The 24295-nt window shown below is 39.7% G+C and overlaps 1 protein-coding gene across 2 annotated transcripts in view; it reads right to left on the minus strand.

Moving 5' to 3' along the window:
• NFATC2 (nuclear factor of activated T cells 2) overlaps nt 1–24295 on the minus strand; it is a 164191-nt gene that overhangs the window by 83547 nt on the left and 56349 nt on the right. For both annotated transcript variants that reach the window (XR_015697362.1, XM_014057931.2), the window contains exon 6: nt 7789–7929. Coding sequence is in view for 1 of the 2 variants with exons in the window: in XM_014057931.2 (XP_013913406.2) it covers nt 7789–7929 (141 nt within the window). In the remaining variant the exon portion in view is untranslated. The remainder of the gene's footprint in view (nt 1–7788; nt 7930–24295) is intronic.

Raw genomic sequence — 24295 nt, forward strand, 5'->3', positions numbered from 1 at the left:
CTCCCATTTCCATCATACCAGAGGTGGGTTCCTACCAGTTCGCATCTATTCAGTAGAACCGGTTCGTCAAATCTACTGAACCGGTTAGGAGAGGTTCCCCAGTGGACCCAGAAAGCAGGCCACACCTACAGAAGAGGTTCCAAAAATTTTTGAAACCCATCACTGTCACACACACACACACACACAGACAGACAGACAGACAGACTGACTGACTGACTGACACAGAGAGAGAGAGAAAGAGAAAGAAAGAAAGAAAGAAAGAAAGAAGAAAGAAAAAGAGTGAGAGATGAAAGAAAAAAAGAAAAAAGGGACAGAGAGACAAAAGAGAGAGAGAGAGAGAGAGAGAAAGAAAGAAATAAAACACATGGCTGGCAAGCCACTCCCACAAAGGAGGCCACACCCACAGAGTAGGTTCCAAAATTTTTTGAAACTCATCACTGCATCATACTTATGGGTACCTCTCTCCCCCTTTCAGCTGCACACACTTAACAGTGCTGTGACTTATGGTTACAAGTTAGAACTGTAAACGGGAGCCTTGCCAAGCGCTACAACTTATACAAAGCATCTTTTCCCTCCAAACTATTAAAGCAGCCACATCTTTTGCAGGGCTCATGATGCTGCTTCTGGCTGTCTCCATTCCCCATGAGTCATCCAAGTGAACTGGAGAGATAAGGGAGCATGCTTTCCTTTCCAGCTCCTGGTGTGCTTTTCTTCTTTTTTGCTATTTCCTTTTTCTAAAAATGCAAGTCTTTTCCTAGAATCAACAATCAGGAAGATAATTGACAGCCTCACCAAGGAGGGTATGTTGCTCCAAGATCTTACAGTAGTTTTATTATCCTTTGAGCTATTCATTAACATTACGTACAAACTATATGAGTCGAAGCCCAATTACAAACTTATGCATAAGTTCCCATAGATAAATCTACATTTTTTTCTGTACTTTTCCTGTATTTGAATGCAGACAAAGTCTGCAGCTGCTGCATATGGATGGAAAGGCTGTTAAAGCAAGTCCTTCAAAGCCTTAACTCCAAAGTAAAGTGGAAGTCTGGGATTCCAATGTTAATCTGCAATCATCGTAAACTACAATAAGATGTGAACCTAGTAAAACAAAGAGAAATGAACAGGCCACTTTAAAAATATTGCATAAATGGAAGGATGCAACATTCAGAAGAACTGCTCTTCAGATCTGAATAGTTCCACTTGAAAGAGCAGTCTTTGAAACAAAGGAAGTTGTGTATTTATTTATCGGTCAGGCTGATATGCTACTGCAACCAAATGCAGCTCTGAGTGGTGTTCATTTTATAATACTGTAATGAGATTACAGCAATCAAGGCTAGCAAAGAAAAACAATTGCAACAAAATGAAAACTATCTGACATAGCAATGATGAATAAACCACCCTAACTTATGAAATGTGAGCAAAGCTTGGTGTAGTGATTAAAGGCACTGGACTAGAAATTGGGTGTTCCCTTCTTTTTAAGCAGAAAACCATTTTGGGTGACTTTGGGCCAATCATTCTCTCTTTGCTCTAGGAGGAAGACAATTGGGGAGGGGGAGATACTTCTGAAAATGATGCCAAGAAAAATGCATGGACTTGTCCAAGCAGTTGCAAAAGTCAAAATTGATTTTAAAATACACACAGAGATCTCGGAATCTTGCTAGATAATTAATCAACAAAGCTGGCATGATCACATAATCCTTATTGCTTTGTTGTTGTTGTTGTTGTTGTTGTTAGTTGCAAAGTCATGTCTGACCCATTGCGACCCCATAGACAACATTCCTCTAGGCCTTCCTGTCATCTACCATCTTCTGGAGTCCATTTAAGCTCATGCCTACTGCTTCAGTGACTCTATCCAGCCACCTTATTCTCTGTCGTCCCTTTCTTCTTTTGCCCTCAGTCTTTCCCAGCATTAGGCTCTTCTCCAGTCAGTCCTTCCTTCTCATTAGGTGGCCAAAGATACGAAGCAGTATAGACTACTGCTTAACAGTCTATAAGATTTGGTGGCAAATGCTTACAATGATGGCATAGTTGCCAGGAATTTGCAGCATTACTATTAAAGGTATAACATTCTTAATGTAGACCTGATTGTGGAATCCCCCCCCCCTTTAGAAATGAATAGTATCAAAATTGTAAGATTTTGGTATCAGCTGCAAACACTGTTCACTCAAGTTTTAAATGGTCTATGGTGCTCTATCTCGTTGTTCTAATTTTTAAAAAATGCTTTATAATAGTGGGATTTTATAGATTTATGATACTGCAATTTTATGATCTAATAACATTTGAGTTCTATGATTATATTGATGTATTTTTGTGGTTACATTCAATTTTGTATTCCTATTTGAAGGAATTCATAGATACAATTGGGGGGGACAACATCTGTTTAATAAAGCAATAAACATCTTGTTGCTCCCCAGAAACAACTAAACAACTAGGTACACATATGTATATTTATATCTTCAACTATGCTTTGATGTGATGGACTCTATAAGAATTCAGAACCAGGCACCAAATTGATAAAAGGGTTAGGTCAGCTTTACAACTGCCTTAATTCCTGTCCATTAAGATCCACATGGCTGATTAGCTATGAAAAATAAAACTAATAATTCCCTTTAGAAATTCTGATTAGAGCTCTTAGTCTCTTCTCCACTTTTCCTTTAAGGCTGTGATGGCAAACCAATGCACACAGAGCCCTCTCTGTGGGCACGGGTGCCATTAACCTAGCTCAGCCAGCTGGTCGTCAGGTTTTCAAGGTGTACATGTGCACCCGCCAGCTGGTCATCGGTTTTCCGGTGCTCTGGGGTGCTCACATGTGCATGGGCGGGTGCACACCTTCCAATTTGGGCACTCTGTGCCTAAACGTTCCACCATCACTGCTTTAAGGCATCAGTATTATGGCAGACAAGCTAGTTAATATTCTGATGAGCGTGTACTGTATTTTTCAGAGTTTAAGATGCACCTGAGTATAAGACTCACTAAGGTTTTGAAGAGGCAAATTTTTTAAAAAAGTTTTGCACTATGCAAACTTCCCAAAAATGGCCCGTTTTTCGTGAAAACAGGCCCATTTTTTTTTTCAAAAAAGGCATGAATAGCCTTTAGGAGGCTTGTAGACTGCTCCTGGGGGGTGGGGCCCACCAAAAAGGAGCAAAAAAATGGCCTATTTTTCACGAAAACGGGCTCGTTTTATGTAAAAAAAAATTACATGTATAGCCTTTAAGAGGCTTATAGAGTGCTCCTGGGGTGGGGGTGGGGATTGAGCAAAAAGCAGCCCGTTTTTTAATCACTTCTGCCCTCCCCAGCCCCCAGGAGCTCTCTGAAAGCCTCCTACAAGCTATGCATGGCCATTTTTGCAAAGGGGCGGGGTTTCAGGAGGCAAAAAATGCTGTATTCAGTGTATAAGACGTACCCAGATTATCAGCCTCTTTTTTGAAGGAAAAAGGTGTGTCTTATACTCTGAAAAATATGATATATTTCCTGTATCTCTCTGCATGACATAAAAAAACAGCTGAAGATTCCTTTCAGAAATCTCTGGTGTGACCACTGAGGCTTTCACATTTTTCTTCAAAGACCATGGACTGACTTCTACAAATTGTAACGTTTCAACCTGGAATACAAAGGAAGAGGAGGGACCATTAGGCCTCTTCCCAAAGGTGCTTTTTCAAAAGGCAACTGGACTTTCTTTGTTTTCCCTTGAAGACATTTTGCTTCTCATACAAGAAGCTTCTTCAGTTCTTCAGAAGAACTTCTTGGATGAGATGCAAAACGTCTTCAAGGTAAAACCAAGAAAGTCCAGTTGCCTTTTGAAAAAGCACCTTTGAGACAACCATGACCTGGATGACTGAGAATCTCCATATATATTAGGCCTTCTTCTTTTTTCTTTTAAAACTCGAAAGAGAAATGCACAGGAGTCCTCTTTGGACACTTCTGAATGTGAACTATTTCCTGAGAAACTATAAAGCTAGAAGTAGCACTTTACTGTCAACAGGGTAACAAAACCTTTGCAGTAATCCATTAGGGGTGAGAATGCTAAATTCCTATCCTCTGTGATTACCATTGTTTCAACTGTTGCACTGCATATTTAACAAAAACAATGAATCCCTCCTAAAGATTTTTTTAAAGGTCAGATATGATTCAGGTCAGAAATCAAAGCAACTATTCAAAACAAGCAATAGAAAAGAAAGGGAAGGTATAGTAAAGATACAGTCCAAAAGACATGCATATCGATATATGTAAGGATTCAGCAACTGATAACCCCAGGGCTAAATTTGCAGTTGCTATCATGAAGACTATGATTTGGAGGGAAGAGCAATGGTAGTAATAGCAATAGCACTTAGACTTATGTCCTGCTTCATAGTGCTTTTACAGCCCTCTCTAAGTTGTTTACAAAGTCAGCATATTGCCCCCAGCAATCTGGATCCTCATTTTACCCACCTCGGAAGGATGGAAGGCTGAGTCAACCTTGAGTCGGTGAGATTTGAACTGCCAAACTGCAGCTAGCAGTCAAAGCATCTGGTATGCCCAAATATGGGAGGGAGCATACTACTTCCCTTTTGCCTTTCAGCCCTACTATTTATCAGCAAAAATGCAACATGAAATTATATACATACATACATGCATACATACATACATACAATAATTGCACACACACACACAATATATATATATATAAATATATTTAGTGTCACAACTAAATAGCTCGTCACAAGAGTCCATCACGACAGAAACCCAATATTTTTATTGTTGCCTTTGTTACACATTTTGTGTTATATTTGTGCTGATAAATAAATAAAGGGAGACTAGTATAGATCTATTTCAAGCTATTTAGCTCTCATCAGCTAGCCATAATCCCAGTAAGGGTATGGCTAGCTGATGAGAGCTAAATAACTTGAAATAGATCTATACTAGTCTCCCTTTATTTATTTATCAGCACAAATATAACACACACACACACACAAACATATATATATATATATATATATATATATATATATATATATATATATATATATATATATATATATATATATATATATATATATATATATATATATATATATATATATATATATATATATATATATATTTCGTGTGTGTGTGTGTGTGTGTGTGTGTCTGCAATTATCAGTTGCAAAGGAACAAAGGCAGGAAAGAGAACAACTCTGTGATGTGGGAAGTCAGTCCATGGTTCAACAAATTTGGAGAGAGAGGGAGGGAGGGAGAGAGAACACACACAAACACATACAGACACACAAATTGCAGTGGCTGGGCTCTATTCTTGACTTTCATTCTGTACTTCCTCCCCTCTTTCCTCTCTTTAACAAATGTAGTCTTGACAATCTTAATTTGTGCCATGCCTTACTATGAAAAAAAAAGTCACAGTGTCAGAGTTGGAGCTTCTATTTATCTACTGGAAATTTAATATTGGCTTTCTAAGCATGCATGCCCTTATTCCCACATACCCGTATCTCCATTAATGTTACTGGGGAATTTCTTCAAATTGGGAGCAGTGTTTTCACTTGTACTTGGCTGCAATTGGGGCAGAAGACACTTGCAAGAAATGATAAGCTGCTACCCCTTTGTGCTGGGATTCGCAGCTTTGAAGACCCCAAAAGCATCAGTGGTCACTGTGAGATATTAAGTACCACTCTAAAATAGCTCTTGGCCTGATCCAGCAGGGCCAAAGATCCATATCATTTCCAAAAGAGAAATGTAGATCAAATAAAGATCTAGTTTATTACTTAAGGGTAGTAATATCAACTCTGATTAACTCTTCCTAAATGCCCAATATGGTTTTTGTCATACAAGATCATATGAATCTCTAACTAAATACTTAATTCATTGAATTATCACTTGAAATACAGCATTTGCACTATATTTCTGGTTTTGTTTTTTTCCCAATGCAAAGCCATAGGTTCAACAGAGAGATCCCTCACCCCTCTTGTATTACAGTACTGGTAAAAACTGAACAATCTGAATATTGTTCAGCTGTTGTGATCATCCAGCTATGTGGTCTCTTAGAGTCAGCACCAACTTGATGACACATAATCAATCAATCCATGATCATGGTGATGACAGCAATTGCTTGTCAAGAACTGCAAGACGGCAGACTTGGCATTCAGTTGAAGTGCTGCCTCAGGGTTTTATATATGCCCACAAAAGAGGAAGGCCTGCTACCCCTTGATGCTGCCCCCCAGTCATCTTGCAGATTTTGACCTCCTTAGGGAGACTGCAGTTGATAGGAGCAAGAACTCATGACCCATTTACACAGATATCTCAGTGAAAATTCATTTACAGAGATCCATCATCAAAGCAAATCATCTATTGTTCTTAGTCACAATTACATTTCTTCGTTTTCATTTCCCAGTTTCTACTGACTAACAGTCCGTTCTTCTGACTCATGCATAGTCCATTAAAATTCTTAAAATATTTCTACCTCAAAAGTCTCATTTGGAAGTAAAAGTTTCATTTGGGAGGAAATTCTTGCACAGAATCGCCGTGTAAGCATACTACTGAATGTATAGTTTTAATACCAGTCACCTCAGATTGCCATCTTCTATATGTGTTACTACAATAACCACTTTCCTTTGGTAATGTGCAGTGGTGGGATTCAAATAATTTAACAACCGTTTCTCTGCCCTAATGACCAGCTGGGTAGGCATGGCTCAGTGGTGATGTGACTGGGGGGTGGCCAACTCAACGTTACTCACATCGATGGGTGTTTCACCTTAGCTGTTACAATGTAATAAGGGTTAACCAAAGATTAAAGATTAGGCTAGAAACAACACCAAAATGTTTTCTTCCTGCCTTCCTTACAGGATTAGCCCTGTAAAGTGGAAAAAAAACAAAATGATATTTCTTCCAATAATCGGTTCTCTGAATGGCTTAGAAAGTTAACAACTGGTCCCAAATAGGTGTGAACTGGCTGAATCCCACCGGTAATGTGACAGCAATTTGATGCATTCAGCCTTTGGAAAGACTGCCATATATCATATGCTGTAAAATGAGAGTCCTAGTAACCCAATGTTTTATTTCAGAATTACTTATCTGAGCTGGGCAACCTGTAGAAGAATGGGGAAGTGATTCCAATATCTTCACAAGTTCCATACAATGAACTTCCCTCAACAGGCATTCCCTGCCTCGGATTAACATAGAGCCGAGGTGGCACAGTGGTTAAATGCAGCACTGCAGGCTACTTCAGCTGACTGCAGTTCTGCAGTTCGGCTGTTCAAATCTCACCGGCTCAGGGCGGACTCAGCCTTCCATCCTTCCGAGGTGGGTAAAATGAGGACTTATATACAGCTTCATAGGGCTTTCAGCCCTCTCTAAGCGGTTTACAGAGTCAGCATATTGCCCCCAACAACAATCCGGGTCCTCATTTTACCCACCTTGGAAGGATGGAAGGATGAGTCAACCCTGAGCCGGTGAGATTTGAACAGCCGAACTGCAGAACTGCAGTCAGCTGAAGTAGCCTGTAGTGCTGCATTTAACCACTGCGCCACCTCGGCTCCTGGATATGCTCATATACTGATGAGCATGATCATCCAGATTCCAGATGAAAATCTCCAACCTCTTTGTTCAGGTTTGGTTGCTTGGTGCTAAAAATGGGATACTAAGCTACCATACTGCCTCACTGTTTCTTTCTGACTGCCTTTGTGAAAAGAATTATCATAAAAGAACTTCCTTACCTACAGTTGCTGGCCCTATTTTAACATCATTTTTAAGACTGGGTCCTTCAAGACATGGCTTTCCTTAATCAGCCAAATGGGAGAAAGAATGAAAAGGATGCCATACCTGGTGTCTTCTCTGTAAAGATGACTTTGGATTCTGCTGTAAAGTTCTGGCCGGTTAAAATCATTTGCTGTCCACCGTATACAAGGCAGGTGTCCACATCTTGTCTTTCAACCATTGGAAGTTCATGAGCTGACCGTTGGGCTATGGACAAAATACAGACTGGAATTAAATTAAATATTTTTTAAAAAATTGGGAAATTTAAGAAGTACCCACAGGTTATATTTTATCAATATTGCCATTTTCTCATTGTCAAAGAACTTATCTGGAAGACTCTTTTTTTTTTTCTATGACCCTGTGATCCATTTTATCGGGGTGGAGTCAGGGCAATTGGATGGAGCTGAGAGTTTACTGGCCGGATGCCCTTCCTGAAACCTATGTGGAGTTTGCAGCAGATATTTTCTCTTTGCATCCCGATAGAGAAATATCTGTTGCTGTCTAGGACTGAACTCTCAACCGTCTAAGTGGAAGGCAAGCATCTTCACCTCTAGGTCACCCTGCCACTCATCTGGGGGACTTTTTCAATTAAGGGCTTAAAAATAAAAGAGGAAATATAAATATGTACAGAAATAATAATTAGGAACTGATTCCAGAACTACAAATAATAATTAGGAACTGATTCCAGAACTACAGCTCTACTGGCCTTACTCCTTGTCTCTAACAAACAACAACTCAGAACTGGAATCAGCCCATGTTTCATTCCAAGCCAATGGCCAAATATTCAATTGTACATATGTTACAATCATGAAACCTAAAATTGCCACCTACAGACTCAATTTCAATCCATGGGCCCAAATTCTTTACAGTGAGCTGAAACATAACTCATTCCGAGATGGAACAGGACAACTTTCCAATCAGCTAAGTAGCTAGAACATACTTCATCTCGTATTTCACTGGGATAAGTGAAAGCAGAGGAATCTGAGACAGGCAGCTAAATTGCAGGAAAAGGTGTTGTAGAAAGTCCAATGGCTTCTCCTTGTAAGGCACCTTTGATGTGCATTTAAAAGGTGTGAAGCATTCTATATAGCACTTTTGCATTTAACCCCTCCGCCTTTGCAATGCAATCTTTCAAAGGGAAAGAAAGGATTGGAAAGAGGTAGAGAGGGAGTGATTGAATTCAGAGATTCAAACTAGCCAGGCAAACTTTGAGCTTCAAATCCCTTCTTACTTAAATTCACAGAACAATCAACAAAGACCCTTAACAATTTATCTAAACCAATCACTTGCCATAAGGAAAGACATCTTGCTCACAAAAGGTCCATCCACAGCATAATAAAGATCCAGCTAGTTTCCTCGCTGGACTATTCCTTGGAGTAATGAAATTTTCAGAATTTCACCAGATTGTTTTGGGTTCTTTTTCTTTCACCATTGAAACAGCTGGAAAAAATCAAATATTTTCTTTGGGCTGTTCCTAATACCTCTCAAGCTGTTGTTTCGATTAAGCCTACTAGAAGTTCAAAATCTGAATTCTCAAACTCCTGAATTTTGTTCAACATCTTAATAATCTACTTAATTATCTACTTGTGCTTTGTCTTGATTTGTGGATTGCAAACTAATTTGTGCAGCCCTTCTGCTTAAAGATGGGCATTTCCTATCACTCCTGCTTGAAATGAACAATAGCTAAAGAATGTCTCCAAAATATGCCACTAGCAAACATCATTGTTAGAGATACCATCATTTGGTCCCCAGTTTGCACACTGGTACATAAAACTGATGGCAAACTCTTTACAATTTCTCCATTTGAAAGTTTAATCATGCCCAGTTTTTAGAGGAAGTGAGAACAGTAGCTTTCTAAATGATAAGCAGGATGTGAGAACTACACTATGAGCAGAGTAGATGTGCTAATCTCCCAATTTACAGTGGCTACTAGAGAGTAGAGATAATGGAAAATACTGTCTAGATATTTTTAATGAATGAAATGTATAATTTCTGGATAAAACTATGGATTGGAATATAACTAACTGTTTTCAAATGTTTCTTTAAGTATTGTACCAGTAAGAGAGAATATTTGAAGGGTCCTTAGTAGCAATAGCAATAGTAATAGCAGTTAGACTTATATACCGCTTCATAGGGCTTTCAGCCCTCTCTAAGTGGTTTACAGAGTCAGCATATTGCCCCCACAATCTGGGTCCTCATTTCACCCACCTCGGAAGGATGGAAGGCTGAGTCAACCTTGAGCCGGTGAGATTTGAACCGCTGAACTGCAGATAACAGTCAGCTGAAGTGGCCTGCAGTACTGCACCCTAACCACTGCGCCACCTCGGCTCTTAGTGTTCTCTCAATTTAGTGGGCTTGCCCACTAGAATATAAACTGAGAGCAAACCCCATTCCTTACTAGCACCAATGATGATACCTAGTTTGGGTAATGAAACATCTGCAAGTAAACAACCAAGCTCAGAGAGCACTAAGGGCCATTCATTTAGATAGTCTATATGGAAATTCTCAATCATCCAGGTCATAGTTGTCCCAAAGGTGCTTTTTTGTGTATTTTGTCTTTTGAAAAACCTGTGGTGGTGCAGTGATTAAAATGCAGTATTGCAGGCTAATTCTGACGACTGCCAGAAGCTCGTTACTCATCGGGTCAAGGTTGGCTCAGCCTTCCATCCTTCCAAGGTCACTTAAAAGGAAGACCCAGACTCTTGGGGCAATATGCTGACTCTGTAAAACCACTTAAAGAGGGCTGTAAAGTACTGTGAAGTGGTATATAAGTCTAAGTGCTATTGCTATTAAGTAGGAATTGTCTTTAAAGAGACCTTTTTAAAAAAAACTGACATAGAAAGAAACTGTTTTTTATGTTTTGGGAATGGCTTCCATGCTTAATCTAAAAGCTGATATTCAAGCTTGAATACATAAAACATGAAAAATAATAGCAGAATTAAGCTAGATCAGAACTGCCTTTTGACTACAGGGCCATCTTTCTGAATATCTCTGACCAAGGTTGTTGTTGTTGTTGTTGTTTGCCTCAGTGCTGCTAACCCTTTAGGTACAGACAGCAAGATTACATTGGGAGAAAAGCTCTGTTGTTGATTAGGTGTACTGTGATGCAGTCTAATGATATCCAGTTATATTGGAGAATAATAATCTATAAGTATTTTGATTGTGTTGATATGAGTTGCTCAACACATCTAGAGAACATCATGTCTTTAGATGTCTGTCTGAAAAAGTTTTTGCTCTGAGCCTATTAAATTTAACTTGGTTGTAACAATCACAAAAGGATTCCCAAACTTAAATTTGGAACAAAGGTTTATTGCAGACATGAAATTCAGTACAGTTCTATTACTAAATGCATATATATTAAATTTCAGAGAACTAGCAGAATATCTATTAATATTCAGTGGGCTGCACCCATTCCTTGGGTGATTAAAATTAACCTCAAATTATAGTTCAGAAGTGATCACAGTAATTTGTTAACGTGGGACGTGTTTCTTCTTCTCTTTTTAACTTATTGCACTTCATTCTTTATTATTCACACAGCTGGCCCACAAAGCTGCCAGTAGTTTATGCCTAGATTACTTTCACAGAAGTTGCTTATTTCTTCCACATGGTATGTATGATTAATCATTCTTTGTAAACAGTAACTGTCCTGATGAGTTAATAATTGGATTTACCACAAAACAGAAGATTTATGGTTCTGAAAATACAAGGTTAAATGATATCTAAAAATAAATAAGTAAATCCAGCTACAATATTCAAAAGTTTAAATGGTGTCTTGAGAATAACTTTATAGAGCTAATTTTGAGTTTAGAAAGTTCTGGAGAAAATCTCAATGTAGTTCCAGTAATAGAGCTATCAATGCATAATCAAAGTTTTAAGGTAAAGAAACAGAGATTGTATTCACAGTAATGCACATCCTCTTTCATTGTACTAAGGAATTCATATTTTTGTTTAACTTCACTAATAAGAAAGAGAGAGTTAAAAGGAGTGTAACTGGTAAAGGAGGAACTTATAGCCAGCAGAAATTGAGTACCTTCCAAGACCATTAAGACACTGGACAACCATTTGTCTGAAATGCTATAGGCTCTTCTGCTTAAGCAGGAAGTTGGACTAGACTCAAAGGTTGCTTCCAACTCTATTATTCTATATTCTATGTTCTACCTATGGTTTTCAGAAAATGTATTTACTTTGTTTAGGGTTTAAAATAAGATTCTTAACTTGCAAATATTCTTATTCGTAGATTCAGGTTTGCTACAGTATCTTGTGGAAAATATTTCAGTGAGATATCTTTTACTAGCTCAAGCTAGATGGTTTAGTTATGGTTTCCCTTGAAGGGGGAAATCCTTTCCTAAAGACACATAAAAATGTAGAATTACAAGAGTAAACTGCAATAATTTATTTATAATAATTTGAAAGAAGCCAACCTGCCAATCAACCTACAAGTGCTTTTCTTTGTGTGTTTTCTGACAGATGTTGTGTGGGTAATGACTGGAGAAAGAACATTTGTCACTGTGGAATTCCTTCTACAAGACTTGCTAGATGCCTATATTGTTATCTTTTCAGAATTAAGCAAATGTCCTTCCCCCTAAGCTTTTAAAACTATTTTAAATTAATTTCCACCTTTAAAACCTGGCTGATCCAATATTGATGTGCATTCAAATGCATGTTGTTTGATCAAAATGAACAAAAATATACAAATAAATGCATACGTTATGTAGGTATGTGTGTGTATATGATATACCAAGAAAGTTATTAAAATATTATTTAATAAACTAAATCAAAATATTCTTCTCTTTTGAGAGCTACAATGACACATGTCTACAATGAAAAGTAGTGAGTATACAGCTTGTATAACAGTGTAAATGTGCTGTCCCCTCAAAATAACGCAACACACAGCCATTAATGTCTAAACTGCTGGCAAAAGTTATACTTAAATATTTACAAAATGTGAAGGTGTGTACTCACTTCTGTGATATATTGTATAAGAATATTCACAAGATACAGAAAGCAGCCTTATGACAACACACCAATGTATACTCAAATGTCTAATCAATAAAATTAGATTATTTTGACCAAATTATATAATTGGTCTCATTCAACATTTCCCCATCTTTGCAACTTTCAGATGTGTGCACTCTCAGAATTCTCTGCAATGGCCATACTATCTGAAGGACTAGGACTTTAGCCTCAGCTGCAAGTTTGAATGGCTTTCCACATATTCAAACAAGCATCGTTCTACTTAAAGTTTGATTCAGTGGAGGTACTAAGAATTGAACCGGGAAGTTTCTATAGTCAAATATGCATTCTGTCATCAAGTTATGGTCCATGTTCAAAGTGCAGATCTCTCAGAGGTGCTACTCTTAGGAAAACCAAAGCAACAACAGTAGCACTTAGACTTATATACCTCTCCACAGTGCTTTAAGTATTTTACAGAGTCAGCATAGCATCCCCAACAATCTGGGTCCTCATTTTACCGACCTCGGAAGGATGGAAGGCTGAGTCAACTTTGAGCCAGAGAGATTCAAACTGCTGGCAGTTGGCAGAATTAGCTTGCAATATGCATTCTAACCACCGCGCCACCATGGCTTCTAGATGCTTATTTCATGGAGACGGATCAATATCTTTAGAAAAGAAGCAGACATTTGATCCATCAGGAAAATTCCTTTATACCAAGTCATTATTTAGGCCAGCGGTTCTCAACCTGGGAGCCACAATGTTGTCACAGGGGGTCTTAAAGAAATGTTATGGTTTAAATCTTAACTCTTGGGGGTCTTGTGGCCATGGTCCATAGCCACAAAAGATATTTAAAGTGAGTCCGTGATGAAGAAAAGATTGAGAACTACTGATTTATGCTCTGCATGTAGGTCAGTGTTCACGGGAGGCAAGACTGAGGATGGGCTGATGTAGTTAATGGTCAGCCAATGTCACTAATTTGTTGTGCCCATCAGCCGTCACTCAACAGGGAAAGCAAACAATGTGCAAGATACAAATAGAAATGAAAACATAAAAAGCCATCTTTAAACGTCTGCAATGCATAAAACATACTAATAATAAAATCATTAAAGGACTTGTTGGCCCTGTTACACCTAACCACATTTTGGACAACAAATGTATTTATTTCTTCTTTTCTACACTGCCAAGGCAAAGAGAAACGCCTTATGTGAATCATAGTTGCCCCTACCAATCCAGAGAGAGCAAACTTTCACTAATTTTCAGTTCACAGGAGGAAAAAAAATACTTAGCAAGATTTACTCCAAATAAACTATGCTCTGGAATATGAACAGCTATACAAGCATGCTACATATACCCAAACTCAGCATTTTGGAGACATACAAATATAGCAGAGCAGATTAGGCCGGACAAGGAAGTAGATACTGTAAGGGCAGAACAAAATGAAATTCAATTTAATATAATTTTAATTTATTTGCATTCCTGGTGGCTGACCTACAAATATATTTTTTTAATTTGTTAAAATTGATGAATTATATTGGCATAGACTGATTCAGGGTGGATGGATAAGCTGTCTTGATTCTTATTCCTAGGGCTTAGGAATCAGTAAAATTTAGATTTACAATTTCACATGCTCCTTCTCTTCCCCTCAGGAGCTGGCACTTCATATAACTATTACAGTTTAAGAGCTCTGTACACAACACCATTGAGTTATCTGGTTTGGGTGTTTATTTTCAATAGCAACAGCCACCAGCAGAATTCTAGGCCATTTCTGTTAATGAAGCATTCACCATTACCATATATTACTAACCTTCTCTTTTTTACAGTCTAAAAATAACTAATTCATAATCTCACAGGCTAGATGGATGACTTATCATTTCTAGAGAATAGTTAAAATTACTGTAGATGAGACATAAGCAGAAGTTTGCTTCTGAATATCATCATCTTCATTAATGACCACGTAATCCCTCGTGGGGTGGAGTCTGGGCAAGTGAATGGAGCTGAGTGTTTACTGGCCAGATGCCCTTCCTGTCGCCAATGCAGAGATTTGTTCAGCAGATATATTCTCATTGTGCCCAGAGAGAGAAATATCTCCCTCTACCTAGGATCGAACTCACAGCAGAGGTGGGTTGTTGCCAGTTCGGCGCGGATCAGCCGGATCAGTAGTAGCAGCAGTTGGAGGTTCCGCCCTCCCGCCCGGATGCTTCAGCGCATGTGCAGAAGCATCGCTCATGCATGCAAGTGTGTGTGTGTGAGCACTCCCGAACCAGTAGTAAAAAAATTAGCAACCCACCTCTGACTCACAGTCTCCTGATTGTGAGATGAGATCTCCACCCCTAGGCACCACTCCTAAGTTTTATTCTGAATATATTTATTTTATTTTGGGAAATCCCTGTGTTTTATCCTGGTAGACAGAATGGACTCTTTCATTCCCTGTTTCAAAGAGCAGATATCTGTTCCAGCACATTTAAATCCAAACGTTTTAATCAAAACATTGGGACATCAAATTGGCATGTCTGTTTCGAAGCAATGATGGTTTTATCTAATTTTTGAAATGGTAGGTGGTACTAAGTGTTTCCACCTTTCTTCCACCCCAAACAAGCTCAAAGCGGTGTAAGGTTTTTCTCAAATGCTGCTGATTTGATGTAACACTTTTTGACTGAGCATGTGATTATGAAATATTGCAAATTTATATGGTCAATTTAGGAAACGCTACCAAGGAAAATCAATGTCTATGGAAAAAATCAATGTCTAGGGGAAAATGTTTCAGGGCATTTTTTTTTCTTTTGAAAAGAAAAAGAAGAGCAACATTTTGTGCCATCCTGGTTTCTTTTATTTCAGTCTTTTTCCCCCCCATTGGGGAAGGACAAATACTAACTGAATTTTAGATGGCAAATACCAGTTGTCCCGCACAGATCTTTGGTGCGAGAAAAACCCAAATTCTCTCCCAGAAAGGAATTAGAGTAAAGTTCTTTCACATCTTGAAATGAGATAAAGTAACAGTTCATCAATCATTCACATAAAACCAATGCTATCTATGTGAACTTCCATGCCACAGCTTCTAGCATGGGAAATATCACACAATTACCCCACAATGTACTGAATGTGAACTACGCTGTCCATTGGCTAGGCAGAAACCTCTCTTCCCTAGTACAAGTATTGGATTCACCCTTGGAACTCATTTCCTCTTGAATCTAAGCTCTATAGATGGATTTTCATAGAAACCATAGAATCATAGGGCTGGAAGGGACCTTGGGGGTCTTCTAGTCCAATACCTTTCCCAGGTCAGAAAGTCCTTATACCAGTAATGGTTAATCTTTTTGGTGCTGAATGCTTAAAGTGCACACATGCACATGCCCCAATCCCCAAAATGCAATACAAGCACCCCCCGTGCATGCGCCCTGCCCCCACGCATGCGTGCATTTTCCCTATGCATGCACCCTGCCCCCTCTCCTGCATTCCTTCCTCCCGTGCCTTCCCCGATCTCTGGAGTTTCTCCCCCCAGTGCACCCTAGCTTTCTCCTCCATTTCTGCCATGGAGAGGCACCTGCAGAAGGTGGAACATGCTGTGATCGGGGACGGCACAGGAGGCAAAGGTGCAGGAGAAAGCTAGGGTGCACTGGGGGGGGGGGACTGCAGAGATCCGGGAAGGCCCTGCCCTCATGCATGCACAGCAGAGACCTGAAGACCAGCTCACCGGTGGGAAGTGCACAAACATGCGCGGTGGAGCTGGGCTGGGATGACAGCTGGCGTACTTGCAGAGAGGGCTCTGTGTACCACCTATGGCATGCATGTTATAGGTTCTCCATCACAGCCTTATATCACCCCACACAAATGGGTGTCCAGTCTTTTCTTGAAAACCTCCAGCAATGGAACACCCACAACTTGGGGGGGGGGGCTGTCTTATTTATTAATCATTCTCACTGTCAGCAAAATTATCCTTTTTTTCCTCTTCCCTTCACACCCCTTCAAATATTTGAAGTATTGGCAGCCCTTGAAATAATGGAAGATGGCTATCATGTCTCCCCTGAGCCTTCTCTTCAGTAGGCTGTTCAGTTGTTGGGAAGGACAGGATTATAAATCAGTCATGAGGCTCTAAGGACCTATAGTGCTTCAATGAAGTGATCCTTATTTGTCCATAGCTGCCTCTATTTGTTTGAATGAGTCACACTGGCTGCGTAGCAGCACTATCAAAACCAGCACCTACTCCAACTATTGAAAGTGGAGATAGAAGTGCCATTCCTACGGCATAACCGTACTATATAAAACAGATGCCAAAGGGGATTCTGGCTTCTATTTCTCTGCTTATCTTAGATTAGAAGGGATGTCTTCTAATCTAAAAGCAGGAGAGGTAAAAGGAGAAGGGATTGTAATGGTCAAAGTAATGTTTGCTGGTGTGTCAGAAATTAAAACTAGGGTGCAGCTAAGATTTCTAACAGGAATGTAAGAAGATTTTTTTCTCTACCAGGACAACATCCAAAAAACTTCCAATCTTATATCCAGCAATAGTTAACTAGATGCTTCTATGAAGTCTATAATACGGAAGCAACAGGCCTCCCTGTGCTATTTCTCCCTCTTCCCACCCTCAACCTGCACCCATTATTCAAAAATAATCACTCAACCTTTTACAACCTGCCATTTCCCACAAGTCATGGCTTTAACTCCCAGAACTGCAGGCAAGCATTAAAAGCAACAGAATAGACAAGACTAGACTGTTTCATATTTCAAGCAGAAATTCCAATAATAGGTGTGACAGTTGTTGTTGGCTGTGGATGATACATGGCCCACTGAATACAAGCTATGGCTCCCATGGTGGCAATCACTCTAGGATTAAGCTCAAGATAATTTTGCAATCTATATTAGGCTTCTCCTTCCTACTGTGTTTAAAGTGTGAACTCAAGAGTGTTAGGAATTCGGGAGCCCAATGAAAGCTCCAAGCTGATTAGAACTGATAGAATGTAGGTGTCAACCTGGGGTGGGCTCCAGCTGCTGCTACTGCCAGTTCGCTCAGGGCCATGCTTAGTGTGTATGCATGCTCGATGTGCACTATGTGCACATGCGCAATGCTAAAAAATGCTTGTGCTCATATGCAGAAGCAAAAAACAAGATGGTGGCGCCTATGGCACCACTGAGAGAACTGATTCAGGGGCGTGACAGGCCGAGTTACTACCAACTCGGCTGAACTGATCCAAACCATTAGGAACTCACCTCTGGTGTCAACCCTGAAGCTGACTTGAATGGAGCCAAATTGGAGCTTCAGTGTTGCCACACTGGAGCTGAGGAAAAGGGAGGGGGGATTAGAGATAGAGGGGGTTGTGTAGCTAAAATAAAATACTTTGTCTTGAGAATCAAAGACATTCTCTGGACCCTAGAAGGAGCAGTGAGGTCACCAGACAACCATACAGCATCTTGATTGGACCATGTGACTGGTTGTTTGGGCTTGTGGGAAAACTTTCTCTTTTAATTAGGTGAAAACCACGGGAACCTCCCGAGACGGTTTTCACCAGATTTGTGAACTCGCCTTGAAGTTTTGCTTGCTATGGGACTATTACTTGGAACCCTTACAATAGGTAGTTCTTAACTTATGAACACAATTGAGACCAGAATTTCCATTGCTAAGTATGGGAGTTGTTAAGGGAGTCACACCCAATTTTATAACCATTTTTGCCATGGTAGTTAAGTGAATCACTGAAGTTGTTAAGTGAACCATGCAGTCATTAAGCAAATCTGGTTTTCCCATTGAATTTGCTTGCCAGAAACTAGGCGGGAAAGTCACATGACTCCAGGAATCTGTAACCGTCATAAATACTGTTGATTATATGACCTTGGGAATGCTGTGACAATCATAACTGCAAGGAACGGTTGTAAATCACTTTTTTTCAGCGCCATTGTAACTTTGAATAGTTACTAAATGAATTGGTTGTAAGTTGAGGACTATCTCTATGGAGCTGAACTTAAAAGAACTCAGATTAATTTAATTTAAAACCAAGATTCTAGATCATAAAATTAGAAAGGGACACTGTAGAAAAATATATAAACGATTTTGGGAAAAGAGCTGATTCTTTAATCAAGATGTACTTTTATTGTTGAGTTATTAGAAAACCAGACTACCTATTTTTTAAAACATTTTTCACTTATCACCACTATTGTGTGAATAAAAATATTTATTATGTAAATATGTACCCTAAATAGATCTCAAAGGAGATGAATTATTACACTACTGCACTTTGCTCATCTATCCATATTTTCCCCTCTAGAATAACAACGTATTTTTGTTCCTGCTATAATAATTTTCCTCCTATGCAAAGTATTTTCATTTATGGAAAATACTTCCATTTGCATCTATACTATTGATTTTCATAGTAAACAATGTACCTAAGCTTGCTTGAGAGAGAGGCTTAATGGAAGAGTTATTGAAGTAGCATGAATGTACTTTGAGGAAGGAAGGAAGGAGGGGCATTGATTTTGAGAAAAATTACTGAAAATGGACAGCCCTTGTAATGCCCTGCCTGAAAACAGCAGGCTGATGAATCTTCTAAGAATCCTCAGAATAGTTCATTGTTGCTCTTTAACTAGACTTCTGTTGCCAATCTCCCAGTTGGCTTTCTTTGTTGCAGGAAAGCTGCAGAAGGTTTGCCAAGATGAAAACATTCTTTCCACTGCCCTTGCAAATATGCCACATATCATAAATGCAGGCTATCTCAATTTTATTGGAAAAGAGGAGGGGAGAAAAATTTAAAAAGGAGAAACTTCCAAGGGGGTTGTTTTAAAAGAAGTGACTTAATCTAATTTCATCCAAATCAAGAAATGCCTTTGAAAGTAAATTAGAGACATGTCAACATTTATCCCATAAGTCTTGAGAGGAATTTTTAAAAAGGTAACTTTGCTCCAATAATAGTACTGAATATCTGCAGAAAGAAAAGATAAGACCTAAAAGTCCTGCTAGTTCAGACCACAGGGTTATTAAATGCACCATTCCCTTCCCACCGTGGCTATCAGATACTGTGCTCCCATCATGTCATTCAAAGATTCAGGTGTGGTCCTCGGTAGAAATTAGGCAGTTCTCATTTACCCTAATTGATAGCAGCTTTCCAGGGTTTCAAACTAAAGACTTTCTTAGGGGTGTTTGAGATGTTTTTGTAATCCTCCCTCATTGTTTGACTCAAGCAATGTTTCCCTTTTTGTTGCTTTGGCAACAAATCTTCTCCCTTTTCATCAAGGGTCATCATCTTTACTCTCGACACATCATGTGTTCTTGTTCAAACATTGCACCTTATCTTTCAGCTATTCAAGGAAAATGATTTCTTTCACTCCATATTGCTGCCAGATTTCTGAGAAAAATCTACACAAAGAGATTCCTTTGGAGACATCATTCATCACAAATATCCAGCCGCAGGTAGACCTGCCCCATCTGTCTTCAATCAACACCATCTGATTTAAAAGCAAAATGCTGAGCAAAATCTAATTTGGACAAAATTTGATTGATAGGTCAAGGTTGTAAACCTGGAGTGGGAAGTTGGAAAAAGCTCACAGAACATGGCAAGGATGAACAAATTCCATACTGAGACTATGAGGTGAACATGGATATTTTCATGTAATTGTTATGAATTAATCTCAGATCAAGAGAGTGTTTACTTTTCGCTTCCCATACAGGCAGCTTCTTAGTACCTTACTTTATAATCATCCCGAGTTTATAATCCTCACCCTTTCAATTATGAAAGAGCACATCCCTCAAGACCCGTGATGGGGAATACGACATCTCTACTCAAGTTGGTTCTTATTTCTTTGCAGCTGCTGATCTCCTTGGAGCTTTTAGATGCTTTGTGGCTAGCAACCACCAACTCAAGGGACTACAGTTAGTGGGAGCAACAGATGAACTAACTAATAACACTACTATTTCAGTGAGTTTTCTCCTGGGATTGACGTCTACAACACCAGTCCCTGAGTGGTTTGCTAGTAAAGAGAATCCCTGTTTGTAAAGATACAACTTTACATATGTCAGAGTTTCAAGTAACATCCCCAACGAAAGAAGACTGCAAGGCCAGCACTCCTCAAAAATCCATTTTATTAGAGATGCCATATTGGCACATCTGGGAAAACCCAAATCTGATAGATTCCAGCTTTTCCCCACCCAAAAGAAAGTCCAAGTCCCTTCCCCCTGCACCCACATGTCCATCACATGGTCCAATCAATGCACTGTTCCAATTGGAGGTGTCTCCCAGTCACGCCACTCCAGGTGCAAGCCGAATGTCCTTGACTCTCTGAGAAGGGAATGTTATTTAGGCTAGATATCCCTGTGACTCCATGCAATCCCCCCTCCCAGTTTCCCACAACACTAAATGTGGCAGCCCTGAAGAATCCAAGAAAAATATGTCCTCCAGGGCTGACAACATACTGATGTGAGAAATTGGAGAGCTCTACCTGTTTTATAATTCCAGAGATAATAAATGCCTTTTGACCTTACAAACATGCTCACATGACCCCCATCCCCATTCATCAAGTATAAGGAATGACAGTTCTGATCAACTATTTTAATGGGGTTGGCCACACATCCCTAGCCAGCTTAAAGGTAAGATAAAGATTCCCCTTGCACATTCCTGAGTCTAGGGGACGGTGCGCATCTCTATTTCAAAGCCAAAGAGCCAGCGCTGTCCAAAGACACCTCTGTGGTCATGTGGCCAACATGACTAAACACCGAAGGCACATGGAACACTATTACCTTCCCACCAAAGGTGGCTCCTATTTTTCTACTTGCATTTTTACATGCTTTCAAACTGCTCAGTTGGCAGAAGGTGGGACAAATAACAGGAGCTCACTCAGTTACGCAGCGCTAGGGATTCGAACCGTTGAACTGCCAATCTTTCCGATCGACAAGCTCAGTGTCTTAGCCATTGAGCCACCGTGTCCCTGAAAGCTTCATCAAATCTACTTACAGCAATGCTGTAACTAAGAAACTTCATCAATACAAAGAATAAGGAGAAAATGTGCACATTTGGTGAACAATGTTATAATGTGGATTTCAGTGATAGGCTGAAGGGATGTGTATGACATCTCAGAAGAGGGATTATAAGATAATTATCTGCTGAAGAGAAAGTAGGAAGTCACCTTTTATAATATTTCCTTTCTTTCCCTTAGGCTTTTCTTTTGCTTTATGTAACATTCTTACTAAATATCAATATTTTTTAAAAAAAGAATGTCAGTCAAAGCACTAAGATGCATACTGATACTATTAAACTATGAGTCCAAGAATTGCCCAAAATTTGTAAGTGAGGGTATATGTTGTATGTGTGTGTTTTAAGAAATGGTTAAATTCTTCATCCAATTTACAATGAGCAGGCAGATTAACTAAAGGAAATCTTCATGGAAAGAGACAATCCAATTTTGATACCACATGCAAACCATAAGCAGTAACACATTGTCACAAACACACTTATAGATTGACTTATCAGGATACAACAGAAATAGAACATAAAAGTATATGGATCTTGTCCTCATCCAAGAAAACAAACACCAACAACTGATAATAAAACTTTTACAGATGATTTCAATTGCAAACCTAACCCCATTTTAACAGAGTGCATCTCCAATACAAATGTGTCTTAGGGAAAGCATTTTGCTGTGATCAAAAAACCACAGAGCAGATCTTTTAAAGCCTCCTTTCTCAGGTGGTTCATTGTTACACTAATATGTAGTGTATTGTACACTAATATCAGTCATACGATGAGATGTAAAAATGATTTGTTAAACTATGAAATCCCCAAACCACCGAGAAAACTCAAGTTACTAACAAAAATACAATACAGGATGAGAAAAGATGGTCACGAGGGTAAGTTCTCCCAAAATGACTAAGCCTCCTTTGAGGTGCTTAGAATGAGGCCATGACACAGATCTCAACTCATCAAACGGACCCATAAATATTTTTAACATCCTCCTATCTCAAGGGAAGATAAAGTGGCTTATTTAAGAGGAGGCTCACCTACCAGAAAGCCCAGGACATTGTCCCCATGGAAAACATGATGGGAGAGTACACTATACTTCATGTATTGTTTAGATCAGTGGTCACCAACTGGTGATCTGCAGAAAAATTATTTGCATTTTTTATATTGCACTAAATCAGGGGTACTCAAACTATGCCCCCTGGGATGGATATGTCTAATGAACGTTTGTGTTGCTGCAGAGAGTCTCCCCCTTCAGTGTCTTTTTGTGTGGGTCGGAGGGGGGCAGAAACTCCAACTTGGGGTCTGCTGCAGCCTCCTGGGGCGGAGCTTTGGGGGAAGGCTGGAGGGAAGTGTGGCTGGTGGCGACAAGCCGAAGGACCTTGTACCAGTGGGACTGCATCATGGCCTGGAACTGGCTGACCATCTCAGCCTGCTGAGCCTCCAGGTATCTGGCCTTGCACTCCCGCAGGTCTTCCCTATGCTTGGAAAGCATATGCTCGTAGTCCTCAGTGAGGTGCTTCTATTGAGCCTCCTTCTCGGTCATATCCAATTTGAATTGAGCCAGCTTGTTTTGTCAACTCTTTCTCGTGGTGGCTGCTTAGCTCCAACAACTGCTTCCTGTTGGGGCCCTAAGGAGCCCAGGTGGGGAGGTGAGGAGTGGCTGGGAGAGTGGGGGCAAGTAGAGACTGACGAGGTGCTCCTTGATGTGAGTGACATCGAGTTGGCCACGCCCACCCAGTCACATGACCACCTAGCCACGCCCACCCAGCCAGTCATTGGGCAGTTCATATTACTGGTCTGTGGGATTTAAAATTATGAATTTAGTGGTCTCTGAGGTGCGAAAGGTTGGTGATCCCTGATTTAGACACGATTTTTAATGGAAATCCCTCTTCCCAACACCCACCCCCTTTTTTTCCTCTTTAACTGTGTCTAGTCCTAAAGTCTAAATTGGAATACTGCTTGGAATTATAAGATGAATTCACTGTGAGAATTAGAAAACTCCCAATTTTTTTTTAGTACCAGACAATCTTAAGAGGCATGTGCACAAAATCATACTGAGCTATCTATTCTGGAAGAATGCTGCTACATTTGGGCATTCTTTTATAAGTCAGTGAGTTTGCAACATCTCTCTGTTAATGGTGCAATACGAAGTTTATCTTCAAGTTCGTAAGACAGTCCCAGATAAATAAGGATGCATCACACATGATCAAAGCCCAAACTCTTACATTAAGGATTTTAAAGACAGGAAGTAAAAAGTGGTGGTTGCCTTTGGCAAGAGCTTAGCATGTTTTCCAGATTTAAAGGCTGTTCCTGAATGAAGAACAAGTTGTGTTCCCTAACTCTGTCTGTAATCCGACTTTGCATTTAAGTCAGATCTTGCACTTACAAATGGACTGCCTGTTACTACAAATAGCAGATGGTATTCTCCCTTCTCGAACAGATAAAGGGCTGAAGCCATGCAATGCTTTCAGGAACCCTTGAAACTGCGCATTTTCAACATACAGGCTGTCTTATCAGCCATTCCTGTAAACATTGTATGGCTTCAATGCTTCATTGACTAGAGAAAGAAGAAAGCAATCTGCCATTTTTAATAATAGGTGGCCTGTTTGCATCTACGGGTTGTCCTTAAGACAGACAGTCTCAATCCTACACTTCCTGTATTTCAGTCGTGCAAAACAGTGGCCCTC

Source organism: Thamnophis sirtalis, unplaced genomic scaffold (assembly GCF_051295495.1).
Source record: "Thamnophis sirtalis isolate CommonGarterSnake01/CBP01778 unplaced genomic scaffold, rThaSir2_p1.2 scaffold_7, whole genome shotgun sequence".
Classification (NCBI taxonomy): Eukaryota; Metazoa; Chordata; class Lepidosauria; order Squamata; family Natricidae; genus Thamnophis; species Thamnophis sirtalis.